Here is a 17,921-nt window from a genome sequence, read left to right as displayed (position 1 = left end):
CTGCCCGACATGTGGTAGAACATTCCGTGCCCGTATTGGCCTTATCAGCCATTTGCGGACACACCGTGGACAGTCCACAACCTGTTAGATGTCAAGGTCCTCTTCGAATACGATGGACGAACAACAACAACAACATATTTGTAAGCAGGGGCTGAACTGCTGCTTGCTATCAGCCAGCTAAACGGAGGGGTGGGTGTGCCCACTACAATTGTTTAGCTCTGCAAGGTAATTAACTGTTAACTGTTGACATGTAAATACTTCTCAGGAGAGAATCCAAGGTGTGGTTATGTAAATCCCATTCAGCCAGGGCTGATGGAGGGTCAGTGTTGGAATGGAATGTGGAGAATTGTGTATAATTTGGGACTGTTGTGGGGGTAACTAATCATGCTACCCGTAAATGTGGGAACTGTAAAACATGCCACCAGTGCTTGCAGGAGAGACACCACCATCATGGTAAGAGATCTCGGAAGAACAAGCCTCCCCCCTTCCAGAGTTGAGTAGACAGAGCTGGGGGAAAGGGTTAAAGGACTTGAGTCAGCCTGCTTCAGACTGGCCCAGCCTGCACCTTTCCCCCTTTGTTTTAAGGACAGACCTAAAGCAGACTCCCTGAGGAGTTTTTTCGTTTGCTAGTCCAGTGAAAGCTGGATTCATTTGGCAGCCCAGCTGGTGGCTAAAGAGTTGAAATCACTGAGAGTTGAAATCACTGGTTTGGCTGAGAGTTGAAATCACTGAGCTGAAATCACTGGTTTGGCTGAGAGCCAGACCTATTGCAGCCAGTGAAGTGGTGGTGGACCAGTCCTGTGGCGTGGAGCGGCAGCAGGCGAGGAGCGGCCATCAGCGGTGTGGTGTGGAGCAGCGGCGGGTGAGGAGCGGCCATCAGCGGTGTGGCGTGGAGCAGTGGTGGGTGAGGAGCGGCCATCAGCGGCATGGCGTGGAGCGGCGGCAGGCGAGGAGCAGTGACCAGCGGCAGTGTGGCGTGGAGCGGCAGCAGGTGAGAAGCGGCGACCAGTGGCGGCAGCAGACGAGGAGTGGCGACAGGTGCCCAGCGGAGCATCCAGAGGTGTGGGACGAGACAGCTGGTGAAGCGTGGCGGAGTTTCATATAAGGTGCCCCCTATCTATCTCCCCCACCCCCATTTCTACCCAGGTTGGGAGGTGAAACCCTGCGGGTGAACTTTGAGACTCTGGGTGGCACGGACCAGGGACAGAGACTTTTGGGGAGTCGGACTCTGTGGACTTCGGGCGATTCTTGGCTGGGGTGGGGGCTTGGCTCATGTTTGGGTTATGAACTCTGTGGTGTTTTCCCCAAGCTAATGCCGTATGAATTCTCTTTCTGTTTCATTAAATGTTCTTTTCCTACACTCAGACTCAGTGCTTGCGAGTGGGGAAGCATTGCCTCTCAGAGGCGCCCAGGGGTGCGTGAATTTCCCAGATCACTGGGTGGGGGCTCGAGACGGTTCTTTGTGAGATTGACCCCCAGATATTGAACCCAGCCCTGGTTACTGCCAGGCCTACCTGGCAGAAGGGTTACATATTATCATGTACTATTTTTTCCACAAACACTCATATTTTGTTCAGTATGGATGGCAGTATTGTTTGTGTAGGTCCCTTTTTCATGTGTTGCAGATTAGAGAATGAAGCAGGGAATTGCAGGAAAAGAAAGATGATACCATGGTTAAGGTATGGTTGAATGCTGCCTTGGAGATTCTACCTATGCTACAGAGTTCATGTTTGACTGAAATAAAAATGGTCACAGATAGGTATTTTTGTATGCCTTTTCTGGGTACTTTAAACACTAGAGCTGTAACTGGGGGGATGGAGAGGGGATGTCTCTGTTCTAAAAGAGCTATATAATGCTATGTACTCTGAAAAGCCAGGGCCTAGGCTTCTTAAATTGGATACCTAAAATAAATGTACACTTCTGACAGTTTAATCTCTGTTCATCCATTCTCCATGTGTAAAATGAGGATATTGTCATCTAATATCACAAGAGTGCTGTGAAAATAAATTGGCTAGTATTTGTAAGGAACTAAGATATAATGAAAACACCATAGAAAAGCCCACAACAAAGTGAATTCTTGGTATTCAGTGCAGGATTTGGATGATATACAGTAAATGCTGTCTGAGTTCTCGTATTGGAAGATAAAAAGAAATTTAATAGCTACATGTTTGTTGAGCATCTTGCATACTACGCACTGAGTTAGGTTTTTCTATGGAAAAAATAGCGATTGAAATAATTACAATACATAGTCACAGAGGAGCCAGATTAAGGTTCTAGCCGCAACATTAATTCTTGCTTTTATTTAACTTTTGAATGACTGCATTTGCAAAATTGTCTTTACATGGGCACCTGGGATTGTGGTTTTTTATTCTTTAATTTTCTATAATGTAGTTATGTGCTTATGGTCGTGTAGGAGATGTGTGGTTAACCTGGAAAAAGAACAAAGATACCCAATTCCTTGCTCTTTGCTTCAAGCACAAGACCATTCCTCCTCCTTTAATAAGTTCTCATACAAAATCCTGAATATATGATGATTATTTTGTATTCATTTGTGCCCCTCAGAGATTGTGCATGTATGAAAATCACATCCATTTTGATCTGAGGCTCCAGTTCCACAAACATCTGTATTTAACTTGCAGCACCTAAATAGCCCCGTTGAAGTCAACTGTAATTGTAGAGACAAAATAAAAAAAAGGATCAGAACTGATAACTGCACATACCTATGTTTCATTGTGGTATAATCACACCTTGCAGTGATATGTTCAAAACGTTTACTGAAACTTTTATTGTGGATGGGGTGAAATGTTGCTAGAAGGAAGCATTATAGTTACTACCAAGTTATTATTTAATTTCAATTTGTGATGCAAAAATTATTCAGATGATGTTCTAGCCACCTGGAAGTTTTTAATATACGATATTGTCCAGTAGTATATACAAGAGCTAAGAAAAGCAGCTGGTATGGCCAATTGTAACTTCAGTATCTGTGCAGGGTATAGGGGTGGGTGTGTGTGTGTGTGCGTGCATGCGTGTGTGTATCACACACACACACAGCTTTATCTAATTTTTTTTTTAAATCAGTTGGTATTCATTGTATTCATCATGCTGTGATTAATTAACCACGTAGAAAAATATTACCCTAGTAGCTTCAGGGAAGATTTTCTATTGCATATAGAACTTAATGAACAAACAAAAAAACAATTTTACTAGCTTTGAAGCTTGCAAAAATAGATGTTAAAAACAAGCAATTTTAAGTGTTAAATTGCTTTCTTTTAAATATACTTTCTCCAAGCCCTAACAATTGTTGTCAACTCATATCTGTATAACTTAATATCAGTTGTTTTTTAGTCTACATTTCTATTGGGTTTTTTTTAGTCTAAAAGTCTTAGAATGACCTTTTTCTTCTTTTTTCAAAGAGTTTTTTTTTTTTTAAATGGTTGATGTTACGAAATCCACATATTGACAGTATGGAACAGTGGGGTATATTGTTAAACCTAATTATTTTATGAATCATGAAAACTTTATAATCTGACAGGAATTTGGAGAGTTTCATAATACCATATCAAATGATCTTTTCAATAGGATACAGTTGGGCAATGGTGAAAGAGATGGCTGAGATATGTGGAGCACTTACTCAACCTGTAACATTTCCTGTAAGAGCATCTTTGTTACAACAGTCAAAATCTGAGTTGCTCTGGTTATTACAGAAGTCAAACAGGTGAGTCTGAGGATTTCTAATTTAGTCATTTGCATGATAAAGACAGATACTAGTCAGCCCTTTAACATTTTTGCACATAATAAGTGTATGCGCCATATTTTAAGCTTTAAAAATATTTTTTAACTTTTTAAATTTGTTTTGTCATTTACATTCAAGATAGATACTACATTATCAATAAAAGAGAAAAATGAAATTATTTTTACATGGAAATTTTCCCCATAAAATATATGGATTAAAGATATTCTGTCTGCTGAAATAAAGTAGGCACAATTTATATGTGTATAAAGTATTAAAAATCTACAAAACTTATTTTTCAAATTCCTTACTAACTGAATCTTTAAAGGCTTGAAACTAAGGCACATTGCACTAAGTTCCATCACAAAGACTTCTCAACTCTACTTTAGTGAGTATACTAAGTAGTTTAATTTCATGATTTTAAATCAGTTCAAACCAATTTGTCACATTTTGTATGTACTTCATACTAAATTGTGTATACATTTCATGATCATTTGACATAAATACTTCAAATATGAGGATGTTTAAATGGAAGTTCAAGCAATTGCTCTAAGTCAGTGAGTTTTGTGTAGATACCCGAAAGATATTATTTTTATTGTTTTTGAAACATTGATTCATATTTCAATTTCCAACTGATTCTTAGAAATTCATAGTATAGGAAAAGAAATACGGTACAATGACGATTTTTTCAATTACTTTCCTTTTTTATCTAATCCTTGGTAGGCCTATGCATATTCTACTGGTGTACATTTACTATTTTAGTTTACTACAGTGGTTCCTACAAATTCCAAGCATGATCAGGGCCTCAGTATGCTAGGCACAGTACCAATACTGTACAAATGACTGTTAGACTTGCTACAGGGGCCTTCTTATGGGATGGGGGAACAGGCAGATACCAAACACAGAAATGATATATAGTAAAACTCCATTAGTCCGGCATCCAATGCTCCGGGACTCCTGATGGTCCAGCACCATCAGGAACCCGGAAGTGCTGGGACAGCCAGACAGGCTTCCCCCATTCAGCTCCTGCTGAAACTGACCAGCAGCTGAATCGGGGAAGCCGGGAGCAGAGCAGCTGGGGTGCTGCCGAGTTGGTCCGGTAGCGCTGCCCCTCGGGGCTGCGGGACCAACCCTGCAGCACCCCAGCTGCTCTTGGGGATGCCTGGGCAGAGCAGCTGGAGTGCTGCAGGGTTGGTCCCGCAGCGCCAAAGGACGGCGATGCGGGACCAACCCGGCAGGACCCCAGCTGCTCTGCCCCAGGGGTCCCCAAGTCAGCCGCTGCTGAAACAGATCAGCGGCTGATTCCAGGAAGCCCGGGGCAGAGCTGCTCTGCCCCGGGCTTCCTGGAATCAGCCGCTGATCTGTTTCAGCAGCGGCTGACTTGGGGACCCCTGGGGCAGAGCAGCTAGGGTGCTGCCGGGTTGGTCCCACAGCGCCGAGGGGCGGCGCTACGGGACCAACCCAGCAGGTGCTGCCTTGCCCCAGGCGTTGGGATTCAGCCGCTGCTGAAACTGACCAGCAGCGTCAGTTTCACCAGCAGGCTGAATCTGGATGCCTGGGGCAGAGCAGCTGGGGTCCTGCTGGGTTGGTCCCGCATCTCCGTCCTTTGGCGCTTTGGGACCAACCCGGCAGGACCCCAGCTGCTCTGCCCCAGGCGTCCCCAAGAGCAGCTGGGGTGCTGCCGGGTTGGTCCTGCAGCCCCGAGGGGCAGCACTACGGGACCAACCAGGGCAGTACCCCAGCTGCTCTGTCCCAGGCGTCCCCAAGAGCAGCTGGAGTGCTGCTGGGTTGGTGCCGTAGCGCCGTCCCTCGGCGCTGCGGGACCAACCCGGCAGCACCCCAGCTGCTCTATTGCAGGTATCCCCGATTCAGCTGCTGCTGAAACTGACCAGCAGCGGCTGAATCAGGGACTCCTGGGGCAGAGCCTGACTATCGTAAGGGGGGGGCTATGAGGGATCTGGGGGTGGCATCCCCTCCCACCGCACTCCAGACCCCTCATAGCCCCCCCTTCTGATAGTCCGGCATATCTGATAATCCGGCACCCCCTGGGTCCTAAAGGGCCGGATTATCGGATTTTTACTGTACAATACTCTAAGTACATTTTATTGCTTATAAAATGAACCTTATTTACTTCACATTTATATCCCAAATAACATTACATCAGAGTTTGTTGTCAGGAGTTCCGATGTTTAGTTGGGGTTTAGTTCAGTTACAAGGTGCAGGAAGTCAACAAATACCACACCATATGTAAACAGGACTTTGGATTGTTGAAAGACTCCAACTTGCAAATGTGTGAAGTTTCATTATTATTAACGTTGATGTTATTAGTCTTTTTGTTTTTGTTGCCTTTTACTCACCCAATTCCAAAGGAACAGTTCTGGGCATGTCGCCATGATTCAACACATGCCATTTTCTTCAATTCTTATAACTTTTTAACAGTTCACCTGGTGGGTTTTTATTTGCTAATTCTTTATTTAACTTTGCTCTGCCTTGAAGAGCTCTTCAGTGTCACAAGATAACAAATCTTAAATCTGTCATTTGATACAGGACAGAATATTGACCATCTTGGGTGTTTGGCCAATATAATTTTGGAGAGTGGTGGGAGGGTAAAGATTTACACATTTATAGGTGTAGAACAGGGGTGAGGAATCTAAGGCCTGGGGGCCCAGATGCAGCTTCTGGATTGCCTGAATCTGGCTCCTGAGGCTTAGGGCCTCCCCCAGCATTGAAGAGCACACACTGTCACCTTCCCCCAACCCTCCAGCCGCTGACTGATTTTTCAGTGCCCCGTGACCCTAAAAAGGTTCCCCATCCCTGGTGTAGAAGAAAAATATATTTCACTTTTTTTTTTATATATATAATGGTTTTGTGTGTGTGTCTTCTTTTAAAGGTTAGAATAAATTCAGGACAGACAAAAGTATTGGTGAGGTGGTCCAGGTGGATAATAAATTCAATTAATCATATAGCTTTGCAGTTCTTGTGCGATTAAAACCACTATAGTTAAGATTGCATAACCTTTTTCATAATACTTTGTTTTAATTATTTATTGCTTTGTTAAACTTTAACTAATCAGTACATCAGCTCGTATAACCATTTGCCTGGTTTTACAATAGACTATAGAAAAAGCATTAGAAAAGTCAGTATAAACTAAAATTTCATACAATGATTTGTTTAAACTGCTCTGTGTGATATACACTGAAATGAAAGTAAAATGTGTTTATTCCAGTTGATTTATTTTATAATGACATACTAAAAATAAGAAAGTAGGCATTTTTTCAGTAATAGTATTCTTTGACACTCTTGTATTTTTATTTCTGATTTTGCAAGCAAGTAGTTTTTAAAGGAGCTGATCTTTTTTTCATAGTATGTAGCATTTTATGGCACTATATATGAATAATGCATAACGCCAATTGGATTCAGTTTTCCCAGTAAGCATCAGGAGTATGGCAAATACAGCTCCAGGTATCTCAAGATAAACTTCCAGAAACTGTCCCAACACTATCATTAATCACTTATTAAATGTTTGGTTTGAATTACTTAGCAGGGATAGAATGGTTAGCACAAAAAGAAATATTGACTAGCTACCATTGAGCATCATCTGTATTTGTGGTCCGGTGGGAAAAATAGTATGTGATCATGTAATTAAAGACTGCATCAAATTGCACAGGCACAAGTGCGCAAGTATTAACAGTGCCCAAACAACCCTAATTCTGTTATTTCCTAACTTCAGTGCTTGAATTTCTAACTTTACCATCTGTCAGTGTTTTATATGTAATTGTATCTGACATTAAGATACAAGTCCTAGTAGTCTTTTCTGTGTGTTTTGTGCTCTAAGTAATTTTAATAACTCTGTTAAAACAGGTACAGTCTGACTGTTTGGACAGGAAGGCAAGATGAGTACTTCATAGAAGACCTGCTTTACATCAGAGACACCTTTGATAAAAGTAGGGTTTACTATGATATTTTGGAACCACAAAAATCTGAATTCAGAAAGGCCATAGGACTAGAAGCCTGAATACAAAGGAAATACGCTCACACTGTAAACAGTAAATGAAACAATGAATTCACACTGCTGTGGTGCTTTTGGGTAATATTGATTGCTAATTTGGCTCCTGAACATACGAATGGCCATAGTGGGTCATACCAAAGGTCCATCTAGCCCTGTATCCTGTCTGCTGACAGTGGACAATGAGAGATGTGCCAGAGGAAGTAAACTACGGGTAATCATCATGTGATCCCTCTCCTGTCATCTGTTTCCAGACAAACAGAGGCTAGGGACACAATTCCTACCCATCCTGGCTAATAACCATTGATGGATCTAACCTCCAAGAATTTATCTACCCCTTTTTTGAACCCTGTTAAAGTTCTTCATAACATCCTCTGACAAGGAGTTCCACAGGTTGACTGTGGCGGCGTCTATACTGCAAGCCTTTTCTACAAGAGGAAATGCAAATGAAGTACTCATTTGCATAGGTCACACTCTCATTTGTATTTCTTCTTTGGATCCCTTTTGTGCAAGAGGTTTTTGCGCAAAAAAGAGCTGTATAGACAGCTCCTTTTTGGGCAAAAGCCCCCTTTTGCGCAAAGCTGTCCTTCCTCAAAACATTTACACCATAATACAAAAATCTGTTGTAATATTGTTACTTTCGTTATTTCAGTGCAAGTCTGTAGGGGAACACTTACTTTGGAATAAAAACATTGAAATAGAACACTTATTCCTAAGTTCACATTACTCCAAAATTTGTAGCAGAGAATCCCCAATTATGGCCTGGTGTATTTTCAGGGAGCAGGTTTCCTGGTGGGTTCACAGCAGGCTACTGCTGAAGTGAGGAGCTGTTGCTGACATGAGCACTGCTCTTTGGCAGCAGAGATAGAAGCCTGTTGGTTGCTGCTGCTGGACTGGTGCAAAGGCCTCCTGATGGCCAAGTGCCAGAAGCAGACATTGTTAAGGTAACCTGGGACTTTGGATGAGTTGCTGTTTCAGTTGTTGGTTTTCAACCCACTCTTCCTTGGCTGGGTTCCATTGGAGCTGCTGCCACTGTCCCATAAGTGTTTTCTTCCTTCCAGGTGTCCAGCAGAGCTTCACTCTCTTCCTGGTCACCTACAGAGTTGTAGCCTGCTGGCTGATGCCTTTATATATGATTTCAGTTTATTAGCTATTCATTTATTATTATAATCCATCCAATCCTCTTCCATGAATTTGCACGTGCTAATTTGTCATATGTGACGTGCCATCTGAATTAATCACTTTCCAGGGATTAGCCTATGCTATTTACCACTTATCATTTACTAATTAGTCATATGTACTGAGAGCTTCTCCCCTGTTCCATAGACTTCTAGGGGCTCAATGCATTCCTATGATGTTCTTTTCATCTGTCCTTAAGATGAACCCTAGCTTTTTCCTGTCTGAAAGTCCCATTGATCTCTGTGGGCTACAGTGTATTCCTATGGGATTTTGCTGAGTCATTCTTCATAGGAAGTAATCTCTATTCATTTCTATGATCTCTCATGCAGGGGCATCAGGTTTGTATAATTTTTGTTGATGCCCAGAATAGGTCCAAGTCCTGCCCTGCCCACCTGCCTTGTAAGGGGAAGGTCAAAGATGAGGCATTCATGGTGCTGGAGCGGATTCAGGGCTTGTGCTGAGGATTAGGGTGCAGGCTCTGGAATTAGGGATAAAGGGTTTGGGGTCACAGGGTCACTACACACATGGTATTGTAACAATGGACTCCACTCAACCAGTGGGGAAACTCCCAGGCTGCATCTAGACTGGCATGATTTTGCGGAAATACTTCTAACGGAAAAGTTTTTCTGTTAAAAGTATTTCCGCAAAAGCGCATCTAGATTGGCATGGATACTTTTGCGCAAAAGCATCCATGGCCAGTCTAGATGCGATTTTGCGCAAGAAAGCCCCGATTGCCATTTTAGCCATCAGGGCTTTTTGGCGCAAAACAGTTCTTCTCTGTCTACACTGGCCCTCTTGCACAAGGATTCTTGTGCAAGAGGGCTTTTTCCCGAGCAGGAGCGTGAAAGTATTAGCGCAAGAAGCGCTGATTTTGTACATTACAATGTCAGTGTTCTTGCGCAAATTCAAGCAGCCAGTGTAGACAGCTGGCAAGTTTTTACACAAAAGCAGCCGCTTTTGCGCAAAATCTTTCCAGTCTAGATGCACCCCCACTGTCCCCTGGCTGGACAAAGTCCCCCCAACACACCACTTTATATACAGGTACAAACAAGTTACACATTACTCATGACGTGTCAGGATACCACCCTCTGACACTACTTAGATACCACCCATCACCTTGTACCTCATAGTTTGATTAAATCAGCTATATACATCATATTATCCATTTGAGACCCTTTCCTGAACCTGAGTCTGTATCTGTGGGGAATGTTGGGTACCATCTTTTTTTGTAAGGAGCTTGTGTACCATGTGCTTTCAACTATGACCAGTAACAATTGGTGTTCTACACTAATATTCACCCTGATTATTCCATATGACCCTGCCCTCCATTCATCAAGTCAAGCTAGACATTATTTAGTTGTTGGAATTTTATATTAATTGATATTGGGCTAGTTAGGAACATTGGCATTTTCACCTCCTCTGGATTAACACTATTGAGACCAAAAGTCTTCCACATGAGTGCAAAAATAGGTGTGGATTGTCCCTATAGCTGGCATCTCTTCCTCTTCTAGCTCTTTGTGTATGCCATTATCCTCATCTTCTGCAGCTGCTATTAATTCTAATAGTCCTTCTTGGGCATCTCTAACATCTCATGAAGAAGTGGGTTGTGCCCACGAAAGCTCATGATACCATCCACATTTTTTGTTAGTTTCTAAGGCGCTGCAAGACTATTTGTTGTTTTTTAAGTATCTCCTGGTCACTTAATTCTGGGAGGTCCTCAGATCTTTTTGTTACTTTGTTTTTTTTCCTTTCACGTTTTTCCCCCTGCCTTTTTAGGACTTGTATTTCATTAATGTATTGTCCATAGAATACTTTTTACAGGATCTATTGAGCATTGCATCACTTGGAGAGTATCAGTCCCTACTATTCTAGGTCCATTTATGCTTAGTTTCATGATTCCAAAATACACATTATTTTTTGTTTCTTGTGCCAACTATCAGTGGAACACTCTATGGAATTTTGCTTGTTATTCCCTGTGCCTCCATATTCCTGGTATTTCTGAAGAAGTATGTAGAAGAAAGTGTGTTGAATTACATATATTGACAATAGTTGTCAATTTTTATCTTTATTTACGTCTACTAGCTGTCTTTCATGTCTGCCTTTCCACAGTGATATTATAACTTAGGATGGTTGTTCCACCGTATGACTTAGTGGTTTTACTGTTTGGGTTGATGGTTCTACTGTCAGATTTGGATTAATAGTTTCTCTAATGGGTAGACTTTCCAAGAACAAGTCACTGAGGACTTATTCTATAAACTCTAGGAATTCATACCAATGGGACTATAATGTCCTGGGAGAAGTTCTTTGAATAACAACAAGGATGGTATAAATCCTCCTCATGTTGACTGTTTCTTCACCGCTTCCAGTTTTTATTACTACTATTAGCCCTTTACTTGTTCTTAATTCTTCCTTTCGTGTATTTATTTGCCTTTTGCAAAATGCATGATTTCTTTCTTTTCTCTTTTTACCTGCAACTGTCATGGCAACTTGCCTGTCTTTTGCTTTTTGTTTCCATTCCTCAATTTCCTGTACCGATATTTCCTGCTTTTTTTAAATTTCATTTAGTTCATTTTGTGACTCAATTTGAAACGTCTGAGTTAACCTAGTTGCTCCTACTGTATTAATTTCTGCTTTAAGTTAACTATTTATCCTTTGTCTCACTTTTAAAAATTCTTGTATTTCTTGTGTTTGTTTATTTCTAAATCCAGGGTACTAGCTACATTTTGTAGCCCTTATAAAGCAGCTTACTTTTCCTCCTTTTCCTGGGTTTTCCTGAAGACATTCTTTTTCCCTCCTAAGGTTGAACCCATTATTCTCATTGCTACACAGTTGATGGTATGCATCAGGCCCAATGAACATGCCTTCCTTCCAAGAATCAAATCCTAAGTTACCTCTCAACGTTGTTTCTAATGAGATATTGTGCTACTGTTTCCTTGTTGCTATCCTACTAAATTTTTATTGACACTTTAGGGGGAAATCTAGGTTATGATTCTTGATTACACCTTATTTTCTAAAAAGGATGTTTATTCAAAAGTTTCAGATGTCTGCCTCCTGGGCTCTTTAACCTTCAGTGTTGGTCTCTGGAATCTGCCTCCTTCCAGCCTCTGCCTTCCATACCTAATTCTGTTTCTCGTGGGTCGTCTTGCCCTTGTCTCACTGACTTCTAAACTGACCCTTTCACCAGCCTTAATCTAAACTCCCTGATCTTCTTGGGGTGATTGGCTCCAGCTTCAGAAACTACTGATTATCAGCCTAAAAAATGTTTTTTGTTTAGATTTCAGCTCAAACATCAGTATAACAGCAATTTCTAGCAAATACCCTTTAAAAATTATGACAAAAAGGCTCTTACTTACCTTGGACTCCATATCCTTAGTGAACTTTGTGACATCAGTTTGCAAGACAATTCATTAAGATAAACAAAAACGTACTGGTTGGTGTCATCCATTGACCTGGTATGCAGTGCTGTACCTTCCCTTAGGCTTCAAAATAAGAAATAGCGCTGTGAGCCTACCTATGGATATCATGTTGTTACCCACAAATTTGGACCTGAAGCACACCAGAAATAGCCTACCTATAACTGTAAACCAGCTGTCAATTTAATCCATCTTAATGGGAACAGGAGGTGGTCTGCCCTTCAGATGACTCCCCAGGATATGTGCACAGACTTGCGTTGATGTAATAAAAGGTGTGAATGTTATTTTGGTGGAAACTTGTATGTAGACCAATCCTAACAGTTTACTTCTCTGCTATCTCACTTCTGTTCTGCTCCTGACCAGTCTTTCCTGTGTTGAGAAATTCTTTGTTTGGGAGTTTAACTCTTTGGCTACGTCTAGACTGGCATGATTTTCCGCAAATGCTTTTAACGGAAAAGTTTTCTGTTAAAAGCATTTGCGGAAAAGAGCATCTAGATTGGCACGGATGCTTTTCCGCAAAAGCACTTTTTGCGGAAAAGCGTCCGTGCCAATCTAGACGCGCTTTTGTGCAAAAAAGTCCCGATCGCCATTTTCGCGATCTGGGCTTTTTTGCGCAAAACAAATCTGAGCTGTCTACACTGGCCCTTTTGCGCAAAAGGACTTTTGCCCGAACGGGAGCAGCATAGTATTTCCGCAAGAAGCACTGATTTCTTATATGAGATTGTCAGTGTTCTTGCAGAAATTCAAGCAGCCAGTGTAGACAGCTGGCAAGTTTTTCTTTGCGGAAAAACTTGCCAGTCTAGACACAGCCTTTGTGTACTATGCCTCCTCTTTGTATAATCCTTTTCTTGTATTGTATTGCTCAGTGTTTGCTTATAAGTTTCAGTCAAATCTTAGGACTTTTCTTCTTCCTTGCTCTTTAGACACAGTGGGTAAAATCTTGGCTCCACTGAAGTCAAAGGTAGTTTTTCCATTGAATTCTGTGGAACTAGGCTTTCATCAATGGTTTTTTTGTGTTTAGTAACTCCATTTAAAACTTTGCAAGGATAGTCATATGAAGTAACAGATTGGATGAAAACTCTTTAATATATACATTTTAAAAGGCTTACATTGCAAGTGTAGCAGTTTTTTATTCATATTTATATGTACTTAATATAATTTTCACAACTGATAATACAACACTTTGTAGTTTAGAGCTGCCATGCTATATATTTTATGACCATTCAAATAGTAAATGGCCCATAGCAGTATGTATTATAATTAAAGCAAAGCAGAAACAATCTTTCTGAGCTTGCCACTGCTTAAAATTTACTTTTGAATGAAAGCAGATGCTACCACCACATTTTAAAAAACAGTATTTTCCTCTGGTCATCTTCAATATATAGCTGCTGAATTATTTTATATATTTTTAAAATGTAATTTTCTTCCATCTTAATTATAACCCTTTTTGTTGTCTTTATCACCCAGCTGTCTCTGATCACAGGCCCTTTGTTATGGTTGTAATAGATTTATTTCTGCACGTAACTTTCCATTAAACCTGTTTGATGTTATCTCATCAAGCTCATGCACACAAAGCTTTCACTTTTGATTTTTATTATGTTATATTTGGAGACTGGAAAATGTAATTCAAATTCCTGTTGCATGTTTTCTGTTTCATATCAACATTGTTTTTGCAACAACAGGCCAGATTAGCATCTTTTAGGTCCCTTTTTGCAGTCCCATGTTTTATGCTGCCTGTCAGTATCTGGCCTAGCTAATGATCAGCCTGTAGACCAAATTCTGTGATGAATCCTCGTTCTGTACCAAGGGCCATCCTTAGGATGTTGCAGGGCCAGAGGCAACACTTCTGCTACAGGCCCCACCTGGGCACTCTCCTTCCTATTACCTCTGTGAAGCTGAGTGCAGTGGGCCAGAAGAGTGCAGAGGCAGAAAGGAACAGGCTGCTGGACTGTTCTGGTTCCTGCTACTGATGCATGCATGGGACAGGGGAGGAAGCAACCCTTGTTACCACCACATGACGAGCACCCATGTAATCTCCTGGATCATCTTGACCTGCTCTTAACAAACAGGGTACGTTGGTAGGGGAAATAGAAGCGGGTAGCAATGGCCATGAGATGGCTGAGTTCAGGATCCTGATAAAAGGAAGAAAGGAGAGCAGCAGAATTTGAACCAGAATTTGGACTTCAGAAAAGCAGACTTTGACTCCACCATGGAACTAATGAGCAGGCTCCCCTGGGAATTTAATATAAGGAGGAAAGGAGCCCAGGAGAGCTGGCTGTATTTTAAAAAAGCCTTACTGAGGGTGTAGGAACATAACCATCCTGATGTGCAAAAAGAGCAACTATGGTAAGTGACCAGCTTGGCCTAACAGAAAACTCTGGAGACCTTACACATAAAAAGGAAGCTTGCAAAAAGTTGAAACTTGGACAGATGACAAGGGAGAAGTATAAAAATGTTGCTCAAGCATGCAGTATGAAATCAGAAAAGTCAAAATGCAATTGGAATTGCAGTTAGCAAGGGATGTAAAGGGTAACAAGAAGGGTTTTTTAAGGTATGTCAGTAAGAAGGAGGTGATGTTGGGAAGTGTAGGACCCTTACTGAATGTGGGGAGGCAACCTACGAACAGATGATTTGGAAAAAGCAGAAGTACTCAATGCTTTTTTTGTCTTGGTCTTCACAAACAAGGACAGCTCCTAGACTCCTGCACTGAGCAGCACAGTATGGGGAGGAAATGAGCAGCCCTCAATGATTAAAGAACAGGTTAAAGGGCCACGTAGGAAGCTGGACATGCACAAATCCATGAGGGTGTATTGGAGGGTGCTGAGGGAGTTGGCTAATGTTTTTGCAGAGCCACTGGCCATTATCTTTGAAAACTCTTGGGCTGTGTCTAGACTGCATCCCTTTTCCGTAAAAGGGATGCAAATTAGACATATCGCAATTGCAAATGAAGCAGGGATTTAAATCCCCCCCCCCCCCCGCTTCATTAGCTTAAAAATGGCTCCCACTTTTTTCCGGCTCGGAGCTTTGCCGGAAGAAAGCGCCAGTCTAGACGCGGATCTTTCGGAAAATAAAGCCTTTTCCGAAAGATCCCTTATTCCTCTTAAAATAAGGGATAAGAGATCTTTCGGAAAAGGCTTTATTTTCTGAAAGATCCGCGTCTAGTCTGGCACTTTTTTCCAGAAAAGCTCCGAGCCGGAAAAAAGCAACAGCCATTTTTATGCTAATGAAGCGGGGGGGGGGGGGGGTTAAATCCCCATTTCATTTGCAATTGCGATGTCTAATTTGCATCCCTTTTACAGAAGAGGGATGAAGTCTAGACACAGCCTTGGTGATTGAGAGAGGTCCCAGATGATTGGAAAAAGAGAAGAATAGTGCCCATCTTTAAAAAAGGGAAGAAGGAGAAACTGGGGAACTACAGACCAATTAGCCTCACCTTGGTCCATGGAAAAATCATGGAGCATGTCCTCAAGGAAACCATTTTTAAGCACTTGGAGGAGAAAGAAGGTGATTAGGAACAGTCCAGTCATGCCTAAGCAAAATGATTGCCTTCTGTGACTTAATTGGTTCTGTGAATTGGGGAAAGTGGTGAACATGATGTATCTTGACTATAGCAAAGCTTTTGATAGTGTCCCACAGTATTTTTGGCAGCAAGTTAAAGTAGTATGCATTGGATGGATGGACGGACTATGAGGTGGATAGATCATCTGACTTAAAGTCCATAGTGCAGCCGGTATCAAGTAGAGTGCCCTAGGGGTTGTTCCTGGGGCTAATTTTGTTTCAACACTTTCATTAATGATCTGGATGATGGGTTGGAATGCACCTTCAGCAAGGTCACAGAGGACACTTAACTGGGGAGAGAGGTAGAGATGCTGCAGGGTAGGGATAGGGTCCAGTGTGATGTAGACAAATTGGAGGACAGCCAAAAAAATCTGATGAGGTTCAACAAGCACAAATGCACTTTGGACTGAAGAATCCTATGCACTGCTACAGGCTGGCTATGGGTCAGTTCTGCAGGGAAGGACTTAGCAATAATGGTGGATGAGGCCAATGGTTTATTGGGCTACATTAGTAGGAGCATTGTCAATGGATTGAGGGAAGTGATTATTGCCTTGTATTTGGCACTGGTGAGCCCACATCTGAAGTATTGTATTGCATCAAATCCAATGCTTCCTCCATGTTTACATTTGAGAATTATTGACTCTAGGAAGAAAAAAAGTGTTTTCAGCTTAAACTGTTTCTATGAAAAAATGTGAAAAAGTTTCACTTATTTTACGTGCATGTAAAACACAATTAAGTTCCCTACTTAGATATTTCTCCCTGCTTCTAGAACCATTATCATCTCCCATTGGAAGGGGAGTCAGAGCCACTCTCATCTCAGTTCTAACCTTGAGAATGAAACTTTTGGGCTCTCAACGGATTTCTTGAGAATACCTTTCAACAATTATTATGAACTAAATCTATGTTTGGGCTGTTGATCTAAATAGAGAATGCCGCCATAGTATAGATTACTGATGGACCCCATCTTTTAATAAATATCCACAATAAATACAAACCAACTGATGACATATGCAGCCTCCAGTGCCACTGGACGACTTGCAGATCATGGATCACCAGTTGCCCTGCTGCTGGCTGTGCTGCTCCTTGCCAGACCTACCTCCCTGTCAGCTGCCCTGCTGGTCATGCCTCTCCACCAACCACTCAGCTGGCCATTCACCAAGATGTCTTCAGGACACCTTACTTATAGCACTGCTCTGAGTGTTCTCAGCTGTTGTTGGGGGAACCTCACTTGGCAGTCTTCTTGCATCAAAGACATTGGACTATACCTACAACCTAGGCATCAGTGATTTCAGCTCTGCCGAATGTAAACAAGATACTTTGAGTCTAAATTAACGGTTATCATACTATATAGAGAGAAAGGGTCAAATAGTGCCTAACCTAACATCTCCAGGTACAAACACCTGTCGCCACAATTTTTTCAACCTACTGGGGCTTTGAAAACCAGGTCCTGTGCCTAGTGAGTGCTGTTTAGTTGAGGGTGAATCCCTCCATCCGGGTATGCCCAGTACAGTTTTGCTACCTCAATTCTCACATGGATAAGAACCCTTTATTATTTCTTCCCCAACAAGGAGACTAGAGATCAAACAGCAGCCAAAAGTGATAATTTGGGCCATGCAATTCCATCATGCTGAGCACCCACCCAGGATGGGCCCATGCAAAATAAATCGGACCCAGAAGTCCCGTTCCACAGATCATGACAAGTAAGTCGTCTTCACTTTGGGCTGATTAGACCTCAATTAGAGTATTGCATCCAACTTGGGCAAAAATTTCAGGAAAGATATGGAGAAGAAATCAAGCAATGGGCTTAAATTGCAGCAAGGGTAGTTTACGTTGGACATTAAGAAAAATATCCTTATTAGGGTAGTTAAGCACTGGAATAAGTTACCCAGGGAGGTTGTGAAATCTCCATCATGGGAGATTTTTAAGAGCAAGTTAGACAAACACCTGTCAGGAATGGTCTAGATGTTGCTTGGCCCTGTCATGAGTGCAGGAGACTGCACTCAAGGTCCCTTCCAGTCTTCTTATTCTGATTTCT

The 17,921-nt window shown here is 41.9% G+C and overlaps 1 protein-coding gene across 5 annotated transcripts in view; it reads left to right on the top strand.

Annotated features, from left to right (window-relative positions):
• FAM151B (family with sequence similarity 151 member B) overlaps positions 1 to 17,921 on the top strand; it is a 67,249-nt gene that overhangs the window by 33,298 nt on the left and 16,030 nt on the right. For 4 of the 5 annotated variants that reach the window (XM_075932223.2, XM_075932224.2, XM_075932225.2 and 1 more), the window contains exons 5-6: positions 3,580 to 3,715; positions 7,592 to 7,674. In XM_075932223.2, coding sequence (XP_075788338.2) covers positions 3,580 to 3,715; positions 7,592 to 7,674 — 219 coding nt within the window. The remainder of the gene's footprint in view (positions 1 to 3,579; positions 3,716 to 7,591; positions 7,675 to 17,921) is intronic. The other variant, XM_075932226.2, reaches the window with a different exon arrangement.

The sequence above is a fragment of the Pelodiscus sinensis genome, chromosome 6, assembly GCF_052426305.1.
Source record: "Pelodiscus sinensis isolate ZL-2025 chromosome 6, ASM5242630v1, whole genome shotgun sequence".
Taxonomy (NCBI): Eukaryota; Metazoa; Chordata; order Testudines; family Trionychidae; genus Pelodiscus; species Pelodiscus sinensis.
Note: the sequence above shows the minus strand (reverse complement) of the source record. Positions and strands in the feature narration are given on the sequence as shown.